Source organism: Bubalus kerabau, chromosome 3 (genome assembly GCF_029407905.1).
Source record: "Bubalus kerabau isolate K-KA32 ecotype Philippines breed swamp buffalo chromosome 3, PCC_UOA_SB_1v2, whole genome shotgun sequence".
Taxonomy (NCBI): domain Eukaryota; kingdom Metazoa; phylum Chordata; class Mammalia; order Artiodactyla; family Bovidae; genus Bubalus; species Bubalus kerabau.
Genome location: NC_073626.1, coordinates 86,366,155 through 86,393,481, shown reverse-complemented (window position 1 = coordinate 86,393,481; position 27,327 = coordinate 86,366,155). Strand labels below are relative to the sequence as shown.

Sequence of the window (27,327 nt, the reverse complement as noted above, 5' to 3'; positions counted from 1 at the left end):
GAGACTTGTTCATTAAAGATGCAGTATCCCTGGTTCACACAAATGCATCTGGCAGGTTCAAAATCGAATGTCAACCAGAGGTCTTAGCAGACTGTGAGCTTCAGTTCATGTGCGAGTCAGTCACAAGTACAGCTGGTTTGGAATTCTGAAACACTAATAGCTCCATGTTTGCTAATGTGCTTCATATGAAAATCAGCAGGTGATTCAACAACCGAAGGCTTTACTTTTCAAAAGAAAAAGCATTGAAATGCTTTGAATTGTAAAGTGGGCATGTATATCTCTGCATATATGAAGAGAGGAAGTAACCAGTTGTTTCCGAGTAATGTAAAATAGTTTTAAAGTTCAAATCGTTGGTGGTGAAAACAGCACACGTATACACACACACAAACATACACACGAATTATATATATATATGTATATATATTAGAACTTTAGTGGCCTCAATAGTTCAACAAACTGTGTCCCTTTCACTTTCCAAAATAGTTTCAATGATCATGATACCCAATTCTTGTTAAAAAAGAACATGAGAATGAGATTATAAAAGTAACTTTCTGTTTGGAGTTGGACACATTTTCAGAGAAATAAATTCTATATGCTTCAAAAACATATATTCCAACCCACAAATATATTTAAATTTACAACAAACTATTGTGGGAATTAATTTGGACTTTTTTGGATGTATTCTTCTGAAAACTGCATAGCCAAGTACTATGCAACCGATGTAAATTGACCTTGGTATTTTACATAGCATAGCCTCTGGATAGTTTTTATCACTGGCCCAGATGGTGTTTGGCCTATGTATTTGAGTGGAATGGTTTATTTTCTCCTTGATGGGTTTCAAATGCACAAGAAAACATTATACCCGTCTATCTGCATTTGAGTAGAATACAAACTGACTAATAGATAAACATTCTGTGTGAAAGTAAATAGCCTTAAAGTATACTGCCTTCACATTCCATTGATCAGCTCAGTCAGCAAAGTTTTCTATATTGTCACTAATGTTCTAAATATTTTGGTGAGAAGCATGCCAGAAGTGTAGAGTATTTCCATTTGTGTCACACATAAGGTCATTATGAACTACCTCTTGAATTTCTATTGATCCTTCTACTGAAGTAGTTTCCTTCACTTCCTTTTTGTCCCTGTTGGAAATGTTACTGCAGTTGTGAAGAAAGAAATTAGGGGCTGTTAAGTAGACTGGCTCAAATCCCCTGGCCAGACGGCAAGAGATTTGGACTGGCTCATTACCTTACCTTCGTTAGTAGCCTTCTCCAAATTCTTAGCAGTCAAAGAGGCCAAGACTATGAAGCCCCATTACTCAGTTGTACCATCACTGATTGTACACATTCAATTCTCAGGATGTGGTATCCCACCCCCACCCCAAGCTCAAGAAAGGATGGTCAGAATAGAGCTCATTATTAGGCTAGTCCATAGACGAGCTCAAAATGCTGCCACGAAGAATCAAAGACTCACAGGAGAGCACTACTTCCTCAAGGGTCAGCCTTATCTCCCTCAACAGATCTTCATTTCTTCAGCATGCCCAATTTCCTAAGAGATCAAATCCTAGTATTCATTAGGCTAAATGAAATTCACACACAACTTCAGCTTCTACCTCAATACATGGATTTTTGACCACTCATAGCTCAAAGGTAATTTTTATGTCATTTAAAGCTAAAAGCCAATATGCATGACGTTATTTTCAGTTTTATAAATGAGTGTAAAACACAATAGTGCAGTCATATATTTGGCATTAACTCTTACTAGCCACAGAAATGTGGGTCAATACTGGATTTTCCAAAGTTGTCTAAATAAGACTGGGTTTGTCAAAACTTGCCAGTTGCTTTCAAGTGAACACAGCATGTTGGCAGAAATGAAATGTGACGTCCAAAAGACTGAAAATAGGTCAGCAGTGTGCAAAAGTAAACTTGTCAGTGAGATCAATATGAACCTACAAGTTAATAGGGATATTAGAATTTCCTTACCATAAGGGATGTTTGCAGGGTAGCGCCAGAACACGACTGTAGTGTTGATTCACTTGTGAAAAGCAGAGGAAGTACTTAAATATTACTTTTTGTATCCTTAATGAAAGGCACTACTTTTTAATATGGAATATTTATATGTAAGAACAGGTTTAATTGATAGAAAATCATAGTAAATTTAATTCTAGTTCATCTGCTCAGTTTTTAGCAAGAAAAATAAGAAAAAAGGGGAGTAATGATCAAGCATCATAAAATCTCAGAAATATGATGTCCTTCATTAGCTTTCTCTATGTTAAGCATTTCAGAGAATTTGACATTGTAGATGAAATCAGTAAAAATAAGAAAAAAGAAATATGGAAGGAAAACAAAACAATAACAGAAAGACCTTTCTTAGGGCTTCTCATTGCATTTATTTAAAGTCTGTAAAAATGTACATCACTTTTTGAATACATAAAATGCCAGTGCTTTGCAACAGTTTTGTTACTGCATCTCTCAACTAAAAAAAAAAAATAATAAAATAAAAAATAAAAACAGGAAAAATACATTCAGAAAGCCAGGCTGTCCTGCTTATGCATGGGCAGTGGCTTTGGGAGGCTATGGCCTACTCTGTGTCGGTTCCGAGGCATTGCCGAACATCAGTCAGCTAGCAATGTCAAGTTGCACATAAAGCATTCAAGGGTACAAAGAACAACTTGGGGAGCAGGAAAGGAGTGGGGAACTAAGAAAAATGCTACATATGCTGTTGGAGTTGGGGTGGGCCCAGGTGGAAGTGAGCATGAAGACTGATTTTTTTTGGAAACTAGATTTATAGGAAAAGACGAAAGAAAACAAAGTAACACATTTGGCAAGCTGTATCTGTTGGGGGGTGTGTGTGTGCATGTGTATGTATGCACGTGTGTGTGTGTGTGTGTGTGTGTGTGTGTCTACTTTCAATTTTCTACTTGACTTTCCAGGAGAAATGTAACAAAACTGAGGTAGAAATGAATGTGGGAGCACTACAGCCCAGAAGATTTCAAAATGAGAAGCAAAAATTGCACTGACAAGAGAGGAGTCCAAAAGGAGGAGGGGGGATGCAGACATATTCTTTGTGGATATATATAAGTTGGTTGGTTGTTTTCTGTATTTGTTTGTTTGTTTGCTTGTTTGTTTTGGCTGTTATCTTCTGCATTCTGTCAAACAGCATGGCAAGCCTATAAGCTAGATTAGTGAAGAGAATGACACCATTTCCAGCAGTTTTCAGGGAGAACTTGCAAACTACTACCACCACCACCATTACCACCTCTGCAGGAAAAAGACAGTCCTAGTTTTTAGGTACTGTGACTTTCAGGGTCCTAAACAGGTCTTGTGGCTGACTGCTCCAGACACTAACACAAACTGAGTAAATAGCTTTCCATTAACCAGTGTACCTTTTAAGAATATTTTCACTTCATTATCAAGGAGCAATGTACGAAGAACTCTTGCAGGTATTGATATAAAGAATTATTCTGCTCTGGTTAATTCCCCATAATTAGTGAAAGAACCTTTTTAAAAAATCCTTCCATTTTTACTTTAAATTGTAAATATTCAGTTGTATCACGCATCAGTATTTTTCCGGATACATTCAAAGTAATTTTCCTTGCTATTTTCCAATTGTTGAGGTAAACATACATTTTAATATAAAGTAACATTGAAGCCTATCCCATTACTCTCAGCAGTACATAGTGCTTTCAACACATTCCTTTGAGGTACTGTACAAAACACAATCACTTTCCTGAGTTTTTGCAGACAAGAACATTAAAAGAAATGAACTGCAGAAATTAAGGTCCAGATTACCGTTACCCTGTTTTACCTGTTCTTAGCTTAATACTGCAGAACAGACAGGATTGAGGAATACTGTTGCTCTTAAAATGGCAAAAATCTGGTTTTCTGTCGAAACACAACCGTTCATCTCTTTAGTCCAATAATGTTTGAAGTTAAAGCTCTTTATATTAGCACATGCCACCAATGTAATTGTGAGGCAAACAAAAAATAAAGCACCACTCCAGGCACTTGACAGCAACTAAATCTCGAGAACAGCAGAATGGAATCAACACACGAGGTTCACGTCCTTCTGAAATCAACACACTTGCACCTTGCTCCTTGGTGAGTGTTGTCTAGCTTGAACCGAACTGAGCATCGGCAGATGCTTTCTGTCATCTGGGGCTTTCACATCCGAAGGTCTGATTGGATGCCTTCTTCCACCAAATCTACCCTGACTTGAAAGATGCAACTTAATCGTCTTCTTCCCCAGTACCCTTTGCGATTTAAACACTACTGGAAAGGGGCTCTATACCCTATGTAGCAGGCTTTATGTGTGTGTGTGCGCGCCAACATTCATCACATTTTTTTTTAAAAGAAGTTATCACTGACTGCAACCAAACATTTTGTTCCATTCAACATACATATCAAGCTCTTTTTGAGATATGCTAGGCTGAATCTTGCAGAAAGCATTTTCAAAGTCTTGATACGTAACCGGCCTCAACTGGCTGGGCATAATGGCTGAAAGGTCTGTGGCTGGCATGGCATGGAGGGGGCCCACCACTGCTTCCTGACACAGATGAGCCACGTCTAGCCCAGAAAAGCCTTCTGTGCGCTGGACGAGCAGTGCAAACTCCTTGTCATTGAGACAGTAATTGTGCTGTGAGAGCAGTTGCACTATTATCTGGTGCCTCGCTGTGCTGTCAGGAAGTGGGATTAAAAGTCGTTTCATGAAGTACCTCCGAAGAGATTCGTCTATCTCTTCTGGTTTACTGGTGGCACAGATCACTATGATTTGGTCCTCAGCCGACGTTAGCACAGTGTCCAGCTGCATCAGAAATTCGGTTCTCATCCGACTGACTGGACTGTGTTCCTCACTCACTTGAGAGGAGAGAAGCATGTCAATGTCACTGACAAAAATCACTGAGGGCTGACGACATCTGGCCACGAGGAAAGAGGCATGGATAATTTTTTCTGCTTCTCCTAACCACTTGGCAATAAGTCCAGAACCGGCGATTTTGAAAAACGTGGCCCCCAGCTGACTAGCTATGCATCTGCCCAATAATGTTTTGCCTGTTCCCCGAGGTCCAAATAAAAGGATGCTCCGAGGTAAGGCCGTCAGTCCACTGAACGCGTCTGACCTCAACACAGGCCATAAAACCTCCTCTTTAATGACAGCCTTTACCAGGTCGAGACCTGCGATGTCATTCCAGTCCACTGGCGGTCCTTGGGTGATAATCTCATTGGTTACCAGGTCAATGAGGTGTGTGTCTGTATTCTTCAGTTGCTCGTCCACGGAGTGGTTGGCTGAGGTAGCTGCACGGAGTCCAGGGCCTTGCATGGGGTGAGAGAGGAGCTGCCTGTGCTCCTCCCCGTGCTCGCTCATCACTGGCGACGTGTACTTCCCAAAGGATTCGCTGGATCTTGATCCCAATGAATTTTTAGCAGTACTGTAGGAGGGAGGGGTCAGAGCCCTACTGGACTGGCTGCTGAATTTCCTTTGCTGTTCAGAGGACATTAGCTGCTTCGTTGGCTTAAATGCTAAGGATGATGTTTCAGCACTTCTGTCAAAGCCATTCCCCCGATTTGAGTTTGAAATGCTGCTGTCGGACATTCTGTACATAGGACTCTGTGTAGATCTCTGTTGGCCATAGCTGTAATTTCCATAACTGGAGTCCATGTCTCCTTGCCCTGCCATATAGAAAGCTTTCCTTTTGAGAGAACTTGCCGAACTGTTTGTCAGAGCCGAGGGTGCGATCGGTGTCAAACCGTGACCCTGGTAGGTGTAGCCAGGAACAGTGGTGGGGGGCAGGGGTGTGGGAGCAGGAATTCCTGAAGGCAGATATGCGGAAGGAGGAGGGGGCGCACCCCCAGGACTATACCCCGATCCCACAGCAGTCTGAGGAGGATAGCTAGCAGAGGGGTAGCTATAACTGGAAAGGTTAGAGGTCCCATTGTAGCCTGGGACCAGGGCTGGTGGCGGAGGAGGTGGTGGTGGCGGCTGTAGGAGCCCAGAGCTATGCAGAGGAGAAGGATGAGGTGAAGGAAGTGCAGGTGCTGGCTGGCTACTGTAAGTAGAATGCAAATACGAGCCGTTGTATCCTGGGGCATATTCCTGAGATGGGAGCCCTGTATGCAGACTAGGTACAGTGTGGCTTCCACAGGTACTACTCGAATAACTAGGTTCTGTCAGGTTGCTGGCCACCCCAGGAGAGCTCCCTATACTTGCAGAGACATCTGCTGGAGGGAGGGCTGAACTAACTCCAGCTTTGCTGGCAGTGATAACATCCGGAACACAGTTCATGGGATAAACAGCGTCGGAATTCAAGGAAGGCTGCCAGGGTTCACTTTCATTCTTCCGACCATTCACTAGTCCCGATGGTGCATCTGAGTAGTTGCTGAGTACGGGTCGGTCCACAGGGCCTTCCAAAATGCCAGAATACTTCTCTGCATATTTTTTTAGTAGGTTGGATGCCGTCAGAGCAGATATGTCGTCGTTTGCCCAGGCGTACTGGTAGGTGCGCTGCAAATGACCTCTGTAAGCTTCAACTTTGTGGGCAGGGGACCGAGTGGTGGAGGTGATGTCAAAGTGCTGTTCGGGCCACTGGGCGTGCTCCGGCGTCCACTGCATCTTCAAGCCTGAAGATTTGGGGGGAGAAGGTTAATTTATTTAGATACTCATCAGAACTATTAAAGCTTTTCCACCCAACTTCTTTTGTTACCCATTATTTTCTACCAACGATAGTGACGTTATAAGGATTTCCACAGTTTATAACACCTAGGATGGTCTCTACCATGCATACATCTGGAAAAGGGACTGAATTTCAGTCCTGGACAAAAAGTAAACGGAATTTAAAGGAAAACTCTGTAGAAGACCTACAGTTTTTTCATTCTTGAGTAATAAGCAAATTTATTTCTGCTAAGCCCATGGAGTTACTTGCTACACACACACAGAAACACATATATATATATATATGTACACACACATCCCTGCCAAATTAGAATTCAATCACTGGTTCTCACACTATAATATGCATACATTTTAAACATCTAGCTCATGATAGTATTAACATATGCCATATCTAGCTATCCTGCCTCTTCACACCACAGTTTCTGTTTTATATTTTAACCAATATAAAAATGAGACACAGCTGACAGATCACATCTAGGATACCTCTCTTATTTGGTACTGAACACCTAGTTAGCACAGTATAATGCTCCCTGTGCAGAACAATATGACACAGACATAGCAGGTCATTCCATAATCCAACTCTCATCTAAAGTGGTCCATGACAGTTTCAAATCTGCTTCGTGGAGTGCAGCAAAGCAATCTCCCAGGCAGCGCTCCATCGCTTTCATCACACAAAGCCTACAACTCGGTATGAATTACAACTGGCTCCTTTCTGCCTCTCAGTTCTGTTGTTGAAACTCTGAAAAAAAAAAATAAAAACAAGCATCACTTGTCTGTCGGTCTTCTAGCTAGTGTTCTCCTTCCGTCTGTTATCATCGTTCCCTCTGCCTTACAGCTTCCAAGGTACTAAGAGGGGAGAATATATATATATTCATATATATTTATGAAGACAGTAAGGGGGAGATAGGAAAGAAGCAGGTAAAAGGGAAGATAAAAGCACAGAGAATCTGGATTCTGACTCTTTACACTTATGTGTAGTGGCATATACTCAAACAGTACAACCAGAAAATGAGATGCTACGTGTATGTAACTCTATCATCTGCTACTAAGTGAAGCAAGGTGACTATGTAGCCAACTATACAGGACTGTTTTTCTCATTTAAGAGAAAATAGAAAGCAAGGACTTCCCTGGTTGTCCCAGTGGTTAAGAATCCACCTTGCAATGCAGGGAATGCAGGTTTGATCCTTAGTTGGGGAACTAAGATCCCATACTCTGTGGGGCAACTAAGCCTGAGCAGCACAACTGCTGAGCCTGCATGCCACAACTAGAGAATCTGTGCATGGCGATGAAAGATCCTGAGTGCAGCAACTAAGACCCAACGCAGCCAAATAAATAGATAAAAATATGAAGCAGAGTTAGAGAATCGTTTGAATTTTACAATTTACAGAGAGACCTTAGACACTACCTTACTTCCCACATTAGGGAACCAGCACCCAAAGGGATTTATAATGTACCCTTGAGGACTCTCATATACTTAGTTACAGAAGAGCACTGGAACCCTGTTCTATTTCCCAGTGCTGACTCCTCCTAATCTCTTCTTGATTGGAACACTTCCTATTCTGATACAGCTATATTAAGCAGGCTTCCTTAATCTCCTTTGTATTACCCTAAGTGAATTTTGCAAACTCTCTTGTGCCCTCTGGCAGCGATTCCTTGATAAGGAGGAGGTCTGGTCTAAATGAAGCATCTGTGGCATCAGCTCCCTTCTGAATTACCGCAGTCTATGTTGACAGCTCCTACCCCCTTATGCTTTCCTCCTCCAACCCCTTTAGCTCTTCATTACCTGACTCTGGCTTCTGACACGGCCAGCTTTGACTTACTGAGCTAAACTGAACATAGCACAGAGTTTGGTAACAGAATGGCATGTTGATTCCCTTCTGACTCCCTCTTCCTTGTTTGCAAAACCACTGCACCAGACACTGGAAGTTAATTAGCAGGATGATGCTGTGCTAATTGTGTTAATTTACAAGGTTTTAGTCAAAGAGAATCATGCCAGGGCTGGCTCTGCTGTCATGCTTCCGACTTAATGATTAAGAAATACTGAAAACAAGGTGGGAAGGATTGCAGTAATTACACAATAAAGGAATAAAGTAACAGGATTCATTTGCAAATATATTTTACTGCAATTGTACTCATTTGCATTTGGATTTTAAAAAAGGATCCATGTAGATATTCATTTGCAAATCACCATCTCAGTTAAATTAAATCTGAATGCTGCACTGTATAACTTAATCAAGCTTCATATATTTGAATATATAATGAATTTTTTAGTAAAAAAATCTAAATACCTTACTTCTCTTGTACACATAATAGATTCTTTACTTTTCTTCATCTCTCCCGAAGTAATCATGTTTCTCTTTTAAAACTGTATTTTAAAAAATAATCCCATCAATTGGAAAGAATATATTATAAAGTCCTGGTAAAGTGTAGCTTGCATCATTTCACTTAAGAGGAACTCTGGGTTGTGTTGGGGGGAGGGGGGCGGTGCAGGGGAGTCTTCTAGGAAGAACTAAAGTGATATTCTTAATTGTTTCTGCTTTCTCAATCATTACTTTTTAAGGGGGAGGAAAACACACCGCAAAATGGGTGAAATGACCGAGACCACACTTAAAGGGGAAAAGATGCAATTTTAATGAAGCAGCATTTCAGGAATCATACTTTCATTAAATTCAACTGGAAATTATTAAGAGCAAATCACCAGGAACCAATCGCAAGTAATCAGTATCTAAATTCTTCTAGTGTCATGGGATTTACTTTCAAGCCTTATAAAAACGAGAGAATATTAATGTGACTGTAATGTAGAACTGTCTAGAAGACCTACAAATTCATTAGTCCTGTAAATTATTTCCAGGGACTTTCTCTTAGGATTTTTTTTTTCCTTAAAAGATTATCAAAATACAGAGTTGAGAAAACAAGAAAACACATATGCTATGAGTAGGAATTTGATTAGATTGATACAGAAGAAATACGAATAAGTATCTTGAAAATAAGGTCTCAAAAATAATTTAGGAGTCACAGGCAATGGAATTTTTTTCACAAACACAACACACACACACACCCATAAAAGGTCTGGCTTCTTTTCAGTTAGCTGAGCTAAGCCATTATTGGCATTATTCAACAAACATACATAAAAAACATGATTTTTTCTATTAAAAAAGTGTCTATTTTTTAAAAAATGAGACCACTTTAGCTTTAGAGTAATTATTTTAAAAAATAAACAAAAAGGGCAACTTTCACCTCCACTGGGCTTAAAATTTCCCTTGTGAATTAATCATTTGTAAAATATATGCACAAGTTTTTTGGTAAGTTATAGTCACTGTGAAAGACAGGAATATAAAATTTAAATAAAACAGGTTGGCCATTTTCACTGGGTAGTAAAATGCATAGTTGAACTGCATAGTTTCACTCTAGCAAAAATAATTAAATTTCTTAAGATTTCTACTTCATCTGAAATTAAGCAAAAATCCTATCAAAATTATTTATGTGGAACAATTACTAGATACACCACTGCCTTTTGATTCTCATGCTATTTTTGGATGTGCTTACCAAGATAATTGAAAGTTTATTTATTGATTCATACTAAATAACAACCTAATAAGCAAGGCTGCAAAAGTTAAGATTGAGCTTCCATTAAATAACCTTAAGAGAACAGAATTATTCACATCCCCTGAAACATGAGTATTTATTGTACTTTAAAATCATTAATAGCATTTGAAAGTACAAATTAATAGCTAAACCATAAACTAGTTCCGGATCTTAGTAGGAGCTCAAGAAGCCCAGTGTTCAGGAGACTGTCCTGATCTATAGGAGCACAAAGAACTTTTTCCTCAGTTTCTTGAATTTTAATACTAATTAGAAATAGAACTCGGAGAAGGCAATGGCAACCCACTCCAGGACTCTTGCCTGGAAAATCCCATGGACGGAGGAGTCTGGTAGGCTGCAGTTCATGGGGTCGCGAAAAGTCATGAAAATGAAACTTCTTTTCATTGTCATTATTGTTCTATTTATTTGTGGTGATAGTTCTGATGTGCAGTGGAAGAAAAATGTAGAGCCAAATGTTCTTTAAACAAACTATCACACTCCCTTTGATTACACTGCTGTTATCTGTAAAAAGTAGCACACGCGTGTCATTTAACTTGGCACCCAAATAATAAGATGGGTTTTAAAAAAGCTTTTATATGGTTCTCTTTGGAACATGAAGAGAAAAGCCTCAGAAACAATACTATTTTAATGTTATTAGAAACAGGACTCCAGCACAGTAACTCCCACTGCTGTCTAGAAATAGCTTAATAGGAACAATAAAAATTCAGAAAACAGTGGAAAGTAAGAAAAACAGTTCAAGATAATTGAAGAATTGTTCCAAAACATCAATTTTTATTTTTGAAAATATTATAAAATTCTTAAGAAAACAGCTGGCAAATTTCACAATGCAATGTGTTTGTTTTTAAAATATGTAATAGAAAACTGCTTTTAAGATACCTTAACATAAGTGTTCACAAGGATGACAGATACTATAGTAAAAAGCCTAAGCATTTTGTTATTTTATTGTAATAGGATGAATTTATGTATATATAATTGAACAAGTCTGTATTTCCCATAAAACTGGTCCATTTGGATAACATTTTCCATTCTTATCATTACTGACCATTTTATAACTTAGATTTAATTACTAAAAAGTTGCTGCCTCATTGCTTTATTTCTTCTATTTTACTCTTTAATTAGTTTGAAACAAAACAACGGTGGCATCCTTAAAAGTTTTGTCATAGCTTCAAAATGATAAAGAAACTGTTACACAGAAAAATGAAGGACATAAAAACAACTTGGAGAATAGGAGGAAATTGGGGATAAAAAACCAGGTCTTCTAGAAAGCATTTTTAGCACACATTCCTGGAAATATTAATCTAAGTCTGCCCCACCCCCACTCCTAACATACGTCTGCTACTCAAAGTTCACAAGGTCTGTAAAAGCTGTTCTCTTCTCCAAGGTTCCCACAGGGTAATTCTGGCCGTTAGGGACTCTGTCTTCATTTGCAGGTGTTCTCAGACTTCCTAAGGGCAGGCACCTGAGGCAAACACCTGCAGGCACGGCAGGCTTGCTCTAAAAACTGCACGGCGCTCACACAGGCCTGCACGACATCCTCACACCTACTACACTCCTTTGGGCTACTGTACTTCTGAACCTTTCATTATCATTTAAAAAAAAAACAAAAAACTGGACACTATACTTACCAAGATTCTCTCTAGAAAACAAACACTACTGGTGTAAATACAATAAAGTAATTATTAGCCTAATAATAATTAGGCTCCTTAGCCTAATAATACAACAAATTCATCATCTGCTATGTAGGAAATGGCAGAACTAACACAGAACATTCAAAATTTCAAGTAGACAGTAGCAAATACATTCACTAAATAATGAGGCATCTGAGACATAAAGGACAGATGTTTTGTCACAGTGGGGGAAGGAGAGGGTGGGATGATTTGAGGGAGTAGCATTGAAACATATGTATTACCAGATGTAAAAGAGACAGCCAGTGGAAATTTGCTGTATGATGCAGGGAACCCAAAGCTGGTGCTCTGTGACACCCTAGAGGGGTGGAGTGGGGAGGGAGATGGGAGAGTGGTTCAAGAGGGAGGGGCACATGTATGCCTAACGCTGATTCATGTAGATGTAGGGCAGAAACCATCACAATACTGTATCATGCAATTATTCTCCAATTGAAAAAAAAAAAATAGTTTGAGAGGGGGACTATAAACTTCCTGGTACTGAAAACTGGCTCCATGCAGTATCTACTTGCCTTGATCCTTCAAGGGAAGTAATGACCAATTGAAATGTCCCGCAGATTAAGAGCATTCTGCTTTTGTGTACCCACCCTCATAAGCCAAGAGGCCAACACAGCAGTATCTAGTATGACCCGTCCTAATCTATTTGATCTGAAATCTTCCTTAGTCCATTTCCTAGTAACTCTTAGACTGAAAATGTGATGTCATATTTAAAAGTAGTATCAAATGAAAAGTGAAGGGTACAAACACAGAAATATACATTATCCTTAATCGATTTAAATAGGTTCTATCTTTAGAACACCAAAATGAAAAGTCCTTTATAAACTGAATATGATATAGGAACTGTACATCTTAATTAGTCAACAAATTGAGGGTCCACTATGTGTATAAAGCCTTGTGGTTCAATGCTAAGAAATTAAATCAAAGGGATCCATTTACCAGACAATAAACTTTTCCAGCTTTCTGCATTCTTTACAATTTCACATTCTAATGTCTCTTAAACTTGGATTTTAGAGATTAGGGGATCTTTCTAATGACCTAGTCCCCAGTCCAGACAGCCTCCGCTATAGTTCAGGACTTCACTTGTCCTGGAGTACTGTGAGGTTGAATACTATCTAACACAGTATTTTATTTGGAGGCATTACTGGATTGTTGGGATAGAATGGACTGGAGAAAACATAAAGGTCCTAGAATTTTGTCTGAAGAGTGAATATCCTGAGCTTGAAAATCAGACCACTGGCCCTGATCCATGCCTTCACTTATTTGTTCTAATCTTGGTGAAATCATGTAAGTATATTATACTCACTTTTTTCAGCCATTAAATATAGATAATAATGGTATCATATACCTTATCAGGGGGCTTCCCAGGTGGTACTAGTGGTAAAGAACCCATCTGCCAATGCAGGAGCCGCAGGAGAAAAGTGGGTTCTATCCCTGGGTCAGCAAGATCCCCTGGAGAAGGGCACCGGCAACCCACTCCAGTATTCTTGCCTGGGGAATCCCACGGATAGAGGACCTTGGCAGGCTGCAGTCCACAGGGTCGCACAGAGTCAGACAGGACTGAAATGACCGAGCACACATGCACATATACCTTACTGGATTGTTACTAAGGTTACCTAAAGCAGGCAGTATTTGTGAAAATTGTTTCCAACTGTGACCTGCTACACAAGTGTTTCTTGTTATGCATTTATTTTTGAAAAAGCCAGAGATGAATTAAACAGAAAACAAACCAAAACTGACTGGACAGAAGAAAAACTAAAATGACTCCTAGAATTTATAAATCACTTTTTCTTCAACTTCTGGACAGCTACTGAAAAGGGAATTTTCCACTGGGTATGTTGGTTGTAAGAAAGGTACAGAAATTCTTTCTTACTCAGCAAAACACAGGACATGATCTTCTTAATCAAAAAGATGTCAAAAATTCAAACTGTTGTATAGTATTTATTCTTAATGGTGTTTGTGACTCACTGTGGAGACCACGAGTAAGAAACAACAGAGGTTTAAAACCAGTTAAGGATGATCTCACAACCCACAGTCCGAAAATAAGACATTCTAATTATATAGCAATACTGTCAAAGATTTTTCTCTTTAAATCACATTTTCATACCTCAAGACTCCAAATTATAATACAGTTTGCAGCAAATTACTCCCTCCCCCTACTCTACCTCATTTGCATAAAGCAATACTTTTTAAAACTCACAAAGGCATTTATGGCTAAATGGTCCTTAGTAAATATAGTTTAAATACTTCACCATCCAATATAGAGAAACTGCTACCTGACAGCAAGAAGGCAGCATGTAATCTGTAACTATGTTTTGTTTGGCCAGTCCAGAGTTTTAAAAATCAGTCAACTTTATAATAAAAGAAACTGTATTTCCACATATTCCACTTTTTCAAGACAAGCTGATTGATCTTATAAGCCTAGATCTCATTCTTGCCTGGCAACCATTGGCCAAATCTGAGGTCCCTCTAGACACGGCATGCCCCCTCTACTTTGTCATGACGCTCCAACTTCCTATTATGACATCAGATATTTCTACAGTATCTGCTGGCCACATAAGTAGTTAAAATTATGACTTCACTCTGAGGCTTCAAGCTTCAATTTTTCCACTTAAGTACATTTTCTTGAAAACCAGCAAGTATAGTACTTTAAAACTTAAAAAGTAGTGCCTTTAAATTTTTTCCAAATTCTTTTTATTTGCTGCATTCCTGCCCTCCCACTCAAAGCACAGGGAAAATATTTGGTATTTTCCTTGCTGATTCAGTGTCACGAGTACAACAGTGTAAAATGAGAAATGATTTCTTAACAACACTGGTCTCCAGACTGCTGCGATTTCCGTGTTCACCCCTCTGCTTTTGCTTTGATTTGTTAGATACTTTTTCTAGTTGTTTTCCACATCAGTCTCCACCATTCCTAATATGCTCCCCGAATATGCCATAGGTTCTGATTCCACAAACCAATACTTCATTTAATAGTAATAGTCAATTATAACTCCTGGTACAACTTTTGAGACTTTAAGTTACTCCAAACTTATGCTACTTAATTCTTATAGGAATTTGTTGGGTAGATGATACCTGGATAAGCAACTGATCTTATTCTGTATGTCATCATTTGGGGCTTTAAAAGCAAGTATTCAATATTACAGGCATCATGACTTGGACTAGAATGGCATAGACCCTGTTCTTCAATTAAATTTGTGAGTAGCTTATGATCTGAATCAGTTTCCCTAAAATGCATTAAATTTTATTCACGGCAACAAAATATTCACTCATCAAAATGTGACAAAGCATAAAAATATTTATTTGCCAATATTTCATAATGAGGTTGAAACTTGGTACGCATGGGTCTCATAGGTCATCATTTTTAACATTCAAGACATATATATAAGAGAACGACTGCATTTATGAGGATGAATGCATAAGCACTTATGCAAAGCAAGTTACATTGATGAGAGAAATATCACTTTTAGGCCACCAGTCCTGTGTTCAATACATTAGCAAGACAGACAGCCTAATACCTGAAGCAAATCAAAAATAGAAGACTTGTTGGTTGTTCAGCTGCTGAGTTGTGTCTGACTCTTAACGACCCCATGGACTACAGCGTGCCAGGCTTCCCTATCCTTCAACAATTCTTCTATCTTAAATAAGGCCCACAAGAAAGCAAGGGCAGAAACTGAGAGAGAAATTAGGAGGCTAGTACTTAGCTTCAGGTGAGGGATCCTGGGAGCATGGACGAGGGTTAGGACAATTTAAATAAATAATTATTCTTCTCCTGTGAGGGTCATAAAATTTCCATACTCAAAAGTATTCAAGTGAACATACAATCACACTCACATAAAATCCATATATTTTAAAATTGTAGTTTAGATTTGTGGGTTTTCCTCTTTGCAGGGGGTAGTTTTACAAAAGCATATGTGTATAAGTTTTTGAATAATTATCTAAATCAAGTAAAAAGCAGTGTCCAAATATCCTACCATAATTATGTGCAAAAGAATGCACAACTATGTGTATACACACAATTTAAAATATACAAGTGATTCATACTCTGAATCTTAGTACTTAGTGTCAGGTGCTATCAACTATTGCAAGGGGAATAGTTTGAGGGTTAGTGGGTAAGAGGACTGATATTCCCCTGTTGAATCAGATGTAATCTTGTTTATTCTACCTCTGTGAATGATTTTAGACAATTTTAATCACTTTAAATAGTGCTTTGTAGTTAACCTTTAAAGTTGTTACTTTATGGCCTTTCATTACTCATTCTGTCTCTCCCCTTTTTCCATGTACGTTTTTCAATCCATTAGGCCATCTACCCTTCCCCCGCTCCGGTTCTTTTTGTCATACTAAGACCATCAGGACACACCACATCTGTCCATAGGGACTGCCAGGGCTAATGAATATGTATGCTCTGTGTCACAACAGAGCACTCCCCTTGTTCTGCAGTATCAACCCTCTTAAGTGTGTAAATAACAGGTGAGCTGTAGCGTGCAGGGATAAATGGGGTTAACACAACCTGAAAGCCCCATGCTAGATTCACAGTATCCAGCCTGTATGACTGATCCAGAAAGAGAAAGCCAAACGCCACAAGTACTGTGCATTTCCTATGTGTTCTGAATATTTATTTTAAAAAAGGACTCTGCTGAGATAACATTACCATCATCCTAAAAGTCTGAGGTAATTTTAGTTGATTCTCCAGATACTCTTGTGCCATATAAAATAAATTTGCACTTTTAATTAACACAAACCAGGCATGGTACCAATCTTGAATTATGACATGCCTGGTTAATGTCCTTCTTCACACTGCTAAAATGTTATGCTAATCGTTATGTGTACGTAGTGCTATTTGTAAATAGTTATTTGCATGTGTCTATTCTATTTCAAGTATATATAAGTCCAAAGCTCAATTTAGTTATATTTAAGCTGAACTACATTCATTTTTGCCCAATATACCATACTGACAGAGGTCAGTAAACAAGTTCAGAATCTCCCAAGCCCCATGACCTTGTGTAAGATGGAATTTGCATTTAACCTCTTTTCGTGTTCCTCTGAAACCTTGCTCTAAAAAAGACAGTTTACATAAAACAAAATAAATTATTATGACTACTTCTTTAATTTGGCAGTCTCTGTCATGTAATTAGACAAAGGAGTAAAAATACTCTTTACATATAGGTATACAACTCCAACCATTCTCCTTAAAAACTCGTCACTTAAGGTGACTCAAAAGTGTGCAAAGCCCAAACAAAATTTGTTTAGATTACTTAGGCATTTTTCTCTTGTTGACAATCCGTGCATTAATTTTTAATGGAATAGCAAAATAGTGCCTTGGACTTTGATAAAAATATTCTATAGTCAGGGCTGGGTGACACAGTACATTAATTCAGTGTCCTTCACTCCTGGGACCTGTGTATAATTTAGTCCAGCCTGAAGAAAATAACTTTAATCTGAAGGCAATGGAAAGCAACACATGAAATGAGTTTTGGTAGGTTTAGTGTTGTTTTGTCCATATAAGACAACATATGCAGATAAACTGCTACAGAATACAACCAACATGGTCAAGGATTGAAAGTGAAGAGCTCTTAGTAACAACAGTAGTTTCCTCTCTTCTCCATTCTCCCTACCTGGCCCAATTCTATGGTTTGGCGAAAAAAAAATCTGAGTACCATCACCATCTATAATTCTGATGCTCTCATTTCCAGATAAACAGAACACTGTTAAAGTGCAGTGTGAATGACGGTCCAGTCTTTAGTACTATTGGCTCTTCCTTTTGTAAAAACAAAGAATGCTGCATCATGAAACAGACACAGAAGAAAGGGTTATAGCATCCTTAAAGAAACTGGCATTTCCTTTCCTAGAGGGGGTGTCCAACAAAGTAATCCTCGGGGAAAGCTAACAATAGAAGGTACTACAAAAAAAGAAATTGTTTCTTCAGATTCCATCTTAAGTGCATTCTCCATGGCAATATTCAACTGCATCGTTTCATCTACTGTTAGTATACACAAGGTCGCTGTGATAAAAAAAAACAAAAAGAAAAAGTTTAGGTTTTGACTAAACTGAATAAATGGTTGATCCACTGGCATTTATCACATGAAATACAGATCCCTCTTTTTTGCTTATAAGTAAGAAAGAGTCGCTCTGTTGTGTCCTACTCTTGTGACCCCATGGATGTAGCCCAGCAGGCTCCTTTTGTCCATGGAATTCTGTAGGCAAGAATACTGGAGTGGGTTGCCATTTCCTTCTCCAAGGGATCTTCCCGACCCAGGGACTGAACCCTGGTCTCCTGCATTGCAGGCAGATTCTTTACCACTGAGCCAACAGGGAATCCCCTTTTGCTCATAAATTCTACTTTATTCCCAGTCCAACTCTATCCCATTATGAATAAACACAGCTTACTTTAATATAGAAGTGAAATGTAAGGTTGCTCTCAACCGGTCAACAGAATTCAAAGCTGTTAATGATGTTACTTCTATACGGTGAACACTATTCTATAATTTTAAACTTCTTACTGATGATAATGAACTATTTTATTGGCCTCAGTTTTGCATACGCTCTAGTATTTGCTAATAATTTTAAGGAAAAGGAAGTTATTTTCCCAGTCATATTTATAAATTAGCAGATAATTTGAAAGAAATTTAATTCAAAATTTGTTAGTTTTAGTTGCTTGTGTTAAAAGAGTAAATAAGTCAAATCTTCCTGTTACCTCTTCAAATAGTGTACATCCTATTTACCCAAAGTTTCTAAACCACAGGAAAACTAGAACCCAGCAGATGATACAGGTAGGTTGTAGAGGAAAATCAAATCTAGGCACTTGTATATGTGTGCTCAACTATTCTGTCTATAGTTGTGGAAAGGATATAGAGAAAATGGGGATGATGACAGAGAAGAAAAAAATTTTTTTAAATGCTTTTATCCTAAAAATGATCTATTTCATTATTTATAATCTGAGTCCAAAGCACATTCTGTTATTTAACTAGGATGTACACATAATATTTTAATCCAATATAAGTACCACTTAAAAGTTTTTTTTTTAGCTATATATTTATTTTTGGTTTGAATCAAGTCATACATTTCAAAAAATTTCCATAGTTAATAAAAATTAAAAGTCTTATTTATGACCTCAAAATACAGTATGAACACTGCTTTCTTATGCATTTTCAAGGAGGTCTAGGTTTACATATGTAAAGTTTTTTCAAGAAGAAAACCTAATGACAATATTGTATATTGACATATGTTCTCAATTTTCTTCGAAAAGAAAAACATTTCATTACAATCTTTCTAGATGAAATGTTTAAGAAATCCTTGAAATGCAAAAATTAAAATATATAATAACTGACTTAGGAAAGTACTCCAACTGTAAATTTAGAATTGTTCTTGTGTTTTCTGTACCAAAGTTTTTTTTCCCCCCCCCTTAAACAGAACAGAAAATTCACAGAATTAATGAATCATAGATTTAAAAGTGCATTCCTCCTCACTGAACCTTTAACTGGAACTCCTTTTAAGTAAATACCTGGAACTGGTCTCCTTTTAAGTAAATCTTTTTGAAAGTATCCAAATGCCTACAAGAGTACTATAATTTCCTTTATATATGACTTTCAGTCTTATGGCCATTACATGATCACTTAGCTAACTTGAGAAGTTTTTCAGGTTAGCACGTTTTATTGTGCCTCCTTTTTAAAAATGCTTCTACATACAGCCATTGTTTTCGTATTTTACTTCAGAAATTATTTTATCCAGTTCAGTGTCAAATGATAATATACTTTAAAAATAATCTATTCAGAAAATATAAAATAGTGGATTGCAAACCCAGCCATAGCCCTCAGAAGCATTAAAATGTTACTAGAAGGCCCGAATGACAGCAATGACAGCTTAATCACTTAAAAGGCTTTTTACATTAACAATTTTTTTCTTTCAATTTGAGCAGTATATTCAGGCATGATTTAATAGGAGGTTAGCTGTTAAATGTGGCTAAATAACATACTTTTTAAAAATATAAAAATCAAGTTTAGTGTCTAATGAACATTCCTTTACACTTTCTGATGTTTTAGTGCACATTCATAAAACTGGGCTTCTTTTATTTTTTCCAAATATATTAAAAAAAAAATCAGTGAGATAATTAGCATTCACAATCCAACAGCTTTCTGTATTGTTATGATTTTAAGTAGCAGATCCATGGATAAAACATAATTGAAAGGTGAGCCTATTAATCTGGAGAATAACCTCCACAATCCAAATAGGAAAGAATCATGTTTAAGTCTCCATCTCATTTATAGTTTTATATTCCTAAGGAAAAAAAAAAAAAAACCAAAGCAGAGAGAAACGAAAGGCGACCTTATTTAGACATATTAGTCAAGGCAGGCTTTGCTGTTTTTAAGCAAACATGATTGTAACTCCACTTTGTCCATCTAGGTTCCCAGTGTGTAAATTGGATGATGACTTGGACAATTCTGTCTTCATTAGTGAACTGTGGAAAGGAAATACAGAGGTGGCTTTTTATTTTTTAAACTCTGGAGTGTCTTGTAGCCAGATTCTGAAGCAGCAGGAAAAAAAAAAAGTTATATATACATATATAAATTTTTTGCTAGACAAGCTGTCGTAATTGAAATGAAGTCTAATCAGACTCATTACTGTTTTCAGCAATTTGCACCACCAAAGATGCTTATTAGGTAACTGTGTTTAATAAACCACTCTTTAGAAAAATACCAGTAATGAGCTCTTAACAGCCAATCTTTAGCGTGAATGTAATGTGAAAAGTGTTCCTAGCGCTGAATAGATTTTCACATTTAGTAGTGTCATAATTAAGCTCCATGAATTGTTGCTGTGATGTTAGATTTATTACAATAATCTTATTTTTTTTTCTGCTTGGAAATGCAATCGTCTTCTATTAGAGTTAGATTATATCCAACGTACAGCAAATTTTCGTCTAGTGCAAAGCTGGTCGGAAGGTTTCTCAACTGAGGATTTGTTAACAAATGATAAGGAACTGATAACTGATAATTGATTATAACTGATAATTGATGTTATCTATCACGATTTTCCTCATCAGCATCCCCACACCTCGGAAAAAAGCCTTCCTGTCACTTGATTATACATGAAAAGTTATGCAAGATATAAATGTATTATCATCATTAAAAGGAAAAAATTGCATTTCTATCACTAAGTTAAAACATGAGAAAAAAATTGACATTCTGAAAGGAATATTTGAAGAAATGTTGGCCTTTCATAATTGCAGTTCCAAATAATGCTATACTGCTTTGTTAGACTGGAGAAGCAAACTGCAACCCACTTCACTATTGTTGCCTGGATTGTTCTTAAAAATGTGAATAACATTTTCCTCTTTGAGTCTTTCTTTTCGTAGCACTCTTTACTAAGATCTTAACATTAAAAAACAGTACTATATATACACACATACGTTATTTATATGCACTAAAGGTTGTCATGAGAGTTAGTTAGTCTTCTTACTGATAAGGGCCAAAAAAAAAAAAAAGGCCCGCTACATACCTCTAAAGAGAGGAGTTCTTCCATGCAAGATGATGCATGTGCTAAAATAAGTGTATACCTATAGAATCTATATTGATTAGTCTATCGATAGAGTATATCCAGAGGTATTTCCATGTATATAAAATTGTATAGAAGGAATTGAAAATATTTCTTGAGACTTATGAGGAAGCTCTTGAGCGTGTTGTCATGAAAATGTCTCACACGATAAGATAAATATCATTTGTTTGCTAAACAAACATTCTGAAACTATTCCATAAAGAGAGTCAATAAATGAAAAAGTACAAAAAACAAACAAACTGAAACCCAGGAGACCAAGAGTTCATACCCATTCATGAGAAAACGTTAAGAAGGATTCTGTTAGTGAATGATTCCTCTTCTCCCAATACCCTCTCATTTCTTCTTACCTCAAGCTTCACGACTCTTAATTGGAGCCAATAAGCTTCCATATCTGTTTTTAGCTTTCTGAATCAATAGCTATGAGAACTGAGACTGTCAAATTAATGGCTTGTTTCATCTGATTTTGTGGAATGCACTTCTTTGCATTACAAAGCAGAGAAGAAACCAACTCATTCCCTTATGAATTCTTATAGCTTTCAGATCAAAATATCTTCCAGTTTCTTTGTCTTGACTGAATTCGTATTCAGAACCACAAAAGACAAAGCCAGTGCATGAAACTACTAGAAACCTATATTTACATGCTTAAATGACTCACAGATAAAAAATGAAAAACCAAAAAATTAAGAGAGGGTCCCTTTCAGTGCCTTTGGAATGCCTTATCATAACCTCGAATAACTTAATTTCTGAATCATAGAATTTATGAATGTTTTAGAAAAGAGAGAGGATGTTTTGTACATTTGAATTTATTACAAAAGTGAAGAGGCCCTAAGATGTCAAATAATATGATGGTAATAATATTAATGATAAATATGAGCAATTCTTTTGGTAAGCTTTCAAAATAACTTTCCATAATGATGAAGATACAGTTTAATTATGAATTTCAATTAGGAATTGAGTACTTAGTTAATAGATATTTTACCTAGCTTTAACCCTGAGTTATAGAAGGTTGGCAGAATTTGCCTTGGTTTTATTTTTAATTTGAGAAAAATAATCTGGGGAGTGTGCATAGAAGAAATTTTAGTGCAGAGAATAAAAAACATAAATATAACCACGTAAATACAAGTTATGATTATAAGGCATAATAAAATGGTAGTGCTAATGGGGAGATTTGTATTATCAAGATTTTCAGGAGAAGGCAGGTTTCAAACTTCACTTATTGGCCATACCATTGAGACACTGGTCTGAACATGCAGAGAAGTCTTATACTTAAGCTTGCAAATAATTTTTAAAAGAACTAGGGTTCATTAGTCCTTAAACTTTTCAAGGATTCACAAGACCTAGTAACAGTGTTATCATTCTTAGAACCTTTGTCATATTCCTGAGCTAATAAAACTTAAATCAATATTCTTCCATGTAACAAACAGCCAAGCAAGCAAACAAAAATGAAACCTGAGAAAAATTCAATTTCTTTTACTTATGTCTTAAATTCTTTCATATGTACTCCAAGAACCTCCCCCCCTTCCCCACCCTCAACCTCCTTTTGGGGCAGTGAGTTATTTTCTCTCTTTTCCTTTCCTTTCTCTCTGTTTTCAAGTAGTTAATCAATTATGAAAAAATAATTTACAGAGAAAATGTATTTTAAATCTCAAAACTAGAATCCTGAAAACAATCTTCCTTAAATCTCTGAATCTTGACAACTTTTGTTGTCACTAGAAAAACAAATGGGACTAGTTGGCTAAATTGTTTAAAACATGATGATGGCACTCATGCTATAACAACATCTGAATACCTGCTACAACTTGAGAGCTTCTGGCCTAAGTGCTAGGAGACAGAGGTCTCTGCCCCAATGGAACTTACGATCTGTATTTGGTGGTGATTTACCCAAGAAAAGATTTACTTCTGAACCTGGCAGGGGAAGGTGGCTATATTGAGAAGTTAAGATTTCAGGCATATCTTGAAAGCTGAATAGAATTTTATCAGAATAGAGAGAGATGAGTTTTCCTGCCTAAGACAAGACTCAATCAGAGTCACAGATGAAGCTTACCGTACCTGGAATATTCAGGCAACAGGGTAGCTTGGTATGGTTAGAAGATAGGAGACATGGATATGTCTGTGCATGAGTAGGATGGAGGTAATGATAAAGCTTGAGTTTAGTTTGCAAAAGGACTTAAATGTTCAGACTTTATCCTACTGCCAACATAAAGTGCTGCCCTTATCTCTTTAGAAAAATATCAATAATAACAATATATAGGCCAGAAGAGAGAGGGGAAAAGATTAGAAGCAGAGTCTGAACTTGAACAGAAAGAAGGAAAAAAAATCTGAGAAAGATTTCAGATGTAGAGTTGAAAGGATGAGCTGACCAGTTAGAAGAATGAAAAACAGGAGGGATATCATCATAAAAATAGAAATTCTTGTGAGATATCTGTCAACTAGTTAATAGATTGTGGTGGATATTACACTTAATCCTTCAGATGCCTACTGAGGGATTAATTCCCTTTTATATATGATGAAACAGGTTGCCTGACTCTAAGAACTTTCCCAAGGCCACCCCTGAGCCAGAATTGCAATCTGGATCATGTGACACAAAATTGTTGCACTTTGGCTCTCCTTGGAGAACTCCATGGTTTTTAGTTTATATAACCGATGAGGTGGCCACTAGAAGTTCCCACCTTTTGATAGAAGTCAAAGTCTATAAGGGTATTGAGGAATCATGAGCAAATGGGAATCATTGAAGTTATGGCCATGGAAGGCATAGCAGAAAGGGAATTGCATAGAATGAGATGAGAATGGAACTCTTGAGTTGAATCAGCATTTAAGGAGTAGGCAATTGGGGGGAGGCATTTATAGAAGAGAAAGAGAATCACAGAGGGAGAGACTATGCTATTGTAAAAGACAAGTAAGGAAGAATAGAATAATTATAGCACAGGCATCAGAGAAGTCAAGTACAATAGGAGAGAACATAGGCAATTAGGCGGCTAGAGATGATCTGTGAGCGAGTTGTGGGGTCAGAAGCCATGGTGAGTGGGTCATGGAGGAAATGAGTGGTGAGAAAGACATGAGTGGTGAGAAACCGACGTGGCAAGCATGTAAGAATTATCCTCACTGTTAAATATCTTAATAAAGATGAACAGCAGTTTATGGGGAAAAGAAAAAAATGACACAAGAGATTTTAAAGAGTATGTGGAAAACCCTAGACCAAGGGTTCAGCAAACTCCGGCCAGTAAGCCAAATGATACTACTTCATCTAGAAGACTTCCCACACAACACTGCCTTCCCTCCCTCTCTACTATTTTCCATATCAGCCTGTAGTTATACTGCATTTTCACATGCTTTTTATTTTTCTATTTCATCTGTATCATCTACTAGACTAATCTCTGACATCAGGTATCCATACCATTAGAATAGGACAGGGATCTTGTCTTGTTCATAGCTATATGTCTAATACAGATATATATCTATATATGTCTCTATATCTGTATCTGTATAGAAAGATTTCATGCAGGCTCTAACACATACCACATGTCTAAATACTTAAGGTATAAAGTCATAAATTATTTTGAAAATTATAAAACAAAAGTGTTAAAATTTTTTGTTTTTTTGTACCTTGAAAATTCTATCTTAAAAACACTAAGAAGGAAGGCTAAGTTAAAATTTAGAATTTTCTGTCCCCTGGATCATTAGATCTCTTTCAGAATGAGAAGCTGACTGATAGCTCTTTCCCTCTTGTTCCTTATCATCAAGAGGTTTAACATAGATGCTATAGATGATGTTCCACCCATTCCCTGCCATCCCCCTCCACCCAGCTGCCTCCTAACCTCCTCTTGGGTCTAGAAGTGCACACACCAAAGACAGACCTGGATAAGAGCCCCACATGGGCTCAGGAAGTAGAGTCAGGGAATTTCAGGTGTCAGGGACATGGTCTCAAAGAAGGGCACAGTTTCCAAGTGGGCACATCCTCATGGCCCCTTGGATTTCTCGTGATGGGATAAAGTAGAGTATTGGAAGAGGGCAAGACTGGACTTTCCAAAATGTTAGCACCCTTCTTGCCTGGGTCAACAGACAGTTGCAGTTGACTTGTATTAATAACTCAGTGCTCTCACAAATTAAAAGAAACATTATTTATGTTTTATTTTACCCTTTTCAATAGGAAATACTATATAAGGAGCCAAAAAAAAATTTTTTTTAGTACTAGTAAATTATCATTATCACAATAATCTTAGTCTGAAGACCAGTCTCAGAACTTGAGAGGCCTCATTAGTCAACCTCACACAGTTGCTATAAATGCCATTTGACATAATGTATAAAATAAGTTACTACTACATAGCTAATAATTGACAGAATTGGAGCCAGAACTTAAGTGTAATAATATTCTTATTGTAACCGTTTGTTACACCACATCTTTTTACTAAAATCTATATTTTCCACACACTGGCTTTGATACTGCCTTCTAGGCCAACATTGAGCAAGCTATTTCCCCATACATAAAAATCACCCTTCTAGGTTCACCATTCAGAGCTCTTGAACAAGTCCATCTGAGTCTTCAAACTAGGGCTTGTCCATATCCATTGTCATGGTACTCACTTCTGAGAGGAAGTATATAATCAAGAAGTATGATTCTAGCCCTCTGCGTACTTCCTGGACCTCTCATTAACTTCTACCCATTTAAAGGAAGAAAGAGTAACTTTAGGTGAAGTGAAGTGAAGTGAAGTCGCTCAGTTGTGTCCAGCTTTTTGCGACCCCATGGACTGTAGCCTACTACGCTCCTCCATCCATGTGATTTTCCAGGCAAGAGTACTGGAGTGGGTTGCCATTTCCTTCTCCAGAGAATCTACCAATTCCTATGTATCTTACTGAATGAAGAAAACAGTACAAGTTCTCTTGGAAGAAACTTAATAATGTAGAATTTGCTATAGGCTATAATGCCTGGCACGCTGCGGCTCACGGGGTTGCAAAGAGTCGGACACGACTGAGCAACTGAACTGACCTGATAATACTTGCATTTGAAATAACACATGTTCAGAAAACAAAACAGGAATCCAGCCTTTATTATACATATTGTATCAAAATCTTTTTTCTTACTGTTCATAATATCTCTTCTTACCAAGATCTATCTTTGAAAGATTATCATTTACCATAATAAGGACCTTTAATAATCAACTCTGTTGAGATATCAATATTGTTATAGCCTAACCATGGTGGATTTGAATTTGGGCATATATTTGAATTGTCCCAGATTTGAATCCTTACATTTCTAGTTTCTAGTCTTGGGTCCTTAGGCAAACTACTTAGCTTTCCTAAGTCTCAATATTCCCACCTTTGAATTTGGTGGTAATAATAATTTCACTGAAGTTTGAGAATTAAATGAGATAATAGCAGAAAAGCTACTAACTAGTACATGATGTTACTGTCCAGGAACTGTCACTGCCAGAAGGAGTTCTTTGGTGTCCCAGGGGCTGGAACTAAAGAGAAATACTGAAGGGAAATTACAGGTAAGTAGATTTCAGAAGCATAACATGATACATCCTTTAACCCTTCTACTCATTTATGATAAGGGGATTTTCGTTTTCTGGACCTGCCAGTAACTTACTGTATTACTTTTATCAAAAAATAATTTTTCCTGACAGCTAGAGTTAGTTTTTCAACACCACAAAGAAAATTCACTGCTCACTCTCCAGGTATTCTAGCTCTTCTCTTGTCCTACATTCAATCGATGACAAAGTTTTCACAATTCATGTCCGAAACACTAATATCTATTTCTTCTTCATTCCCATGCTGTTCTTTGAGGTCAGCCTTGTCCCTTTTTAGGGGTGTCTTTTAGATTTGATGTGTTCTT

At 37.4% G+C, this 27,327-nt stretch overlaps 1 protein-coding gene across 6 annotated transcripts in view; it reads right to left on the bottom strand.

The window, feature by feature from the left end:
• Positions 1 to 27,327, bottom strand: part of FIGN (fidgetin, microtubule severing factor) — a 131,709-nt gene that overhangs the window by 1,028 nt on the left and 103,354 nt on the right. Inside the window, exons 1-3 of one of the 6 annotated variants that reach the window (XM_055572402.1) lie at positions 13,294 to 13,565; positions 7,147 to 7,402; positions 1 to 6,611 (exon numbers count right to left, since the gene is read on the bottom strand). The exon at positions 1 to 6,611 is cut by the window's left edge and continues 1,028 nt beyond it. In XM_055572402.1, the coding sequence (XP_055428377.1) occupies positions 4,357 to 6,611; positions 7,147 to 7,249 (2,358 nt within the window). In that variant the 5' untranslated portion in view covers positions 7,250 to 7,402; positions 13,294 to 13,565 and the 3' untranslated portion in view covers positions 1 to 4,356. Of the gene's footprint in view, positions 6,612 to 7,146; positions 7,403 to 8,269; positions 8,753 to 8,951; positions 9,086 to 13,293; positions 13,566 to 27,327 lie in introns of those variants that run through there. The other 5 variants (XM_055572401.1, XM_055572403.1, XM_055572400.1 and 2 more) reach the window with 5 other exon arrangements.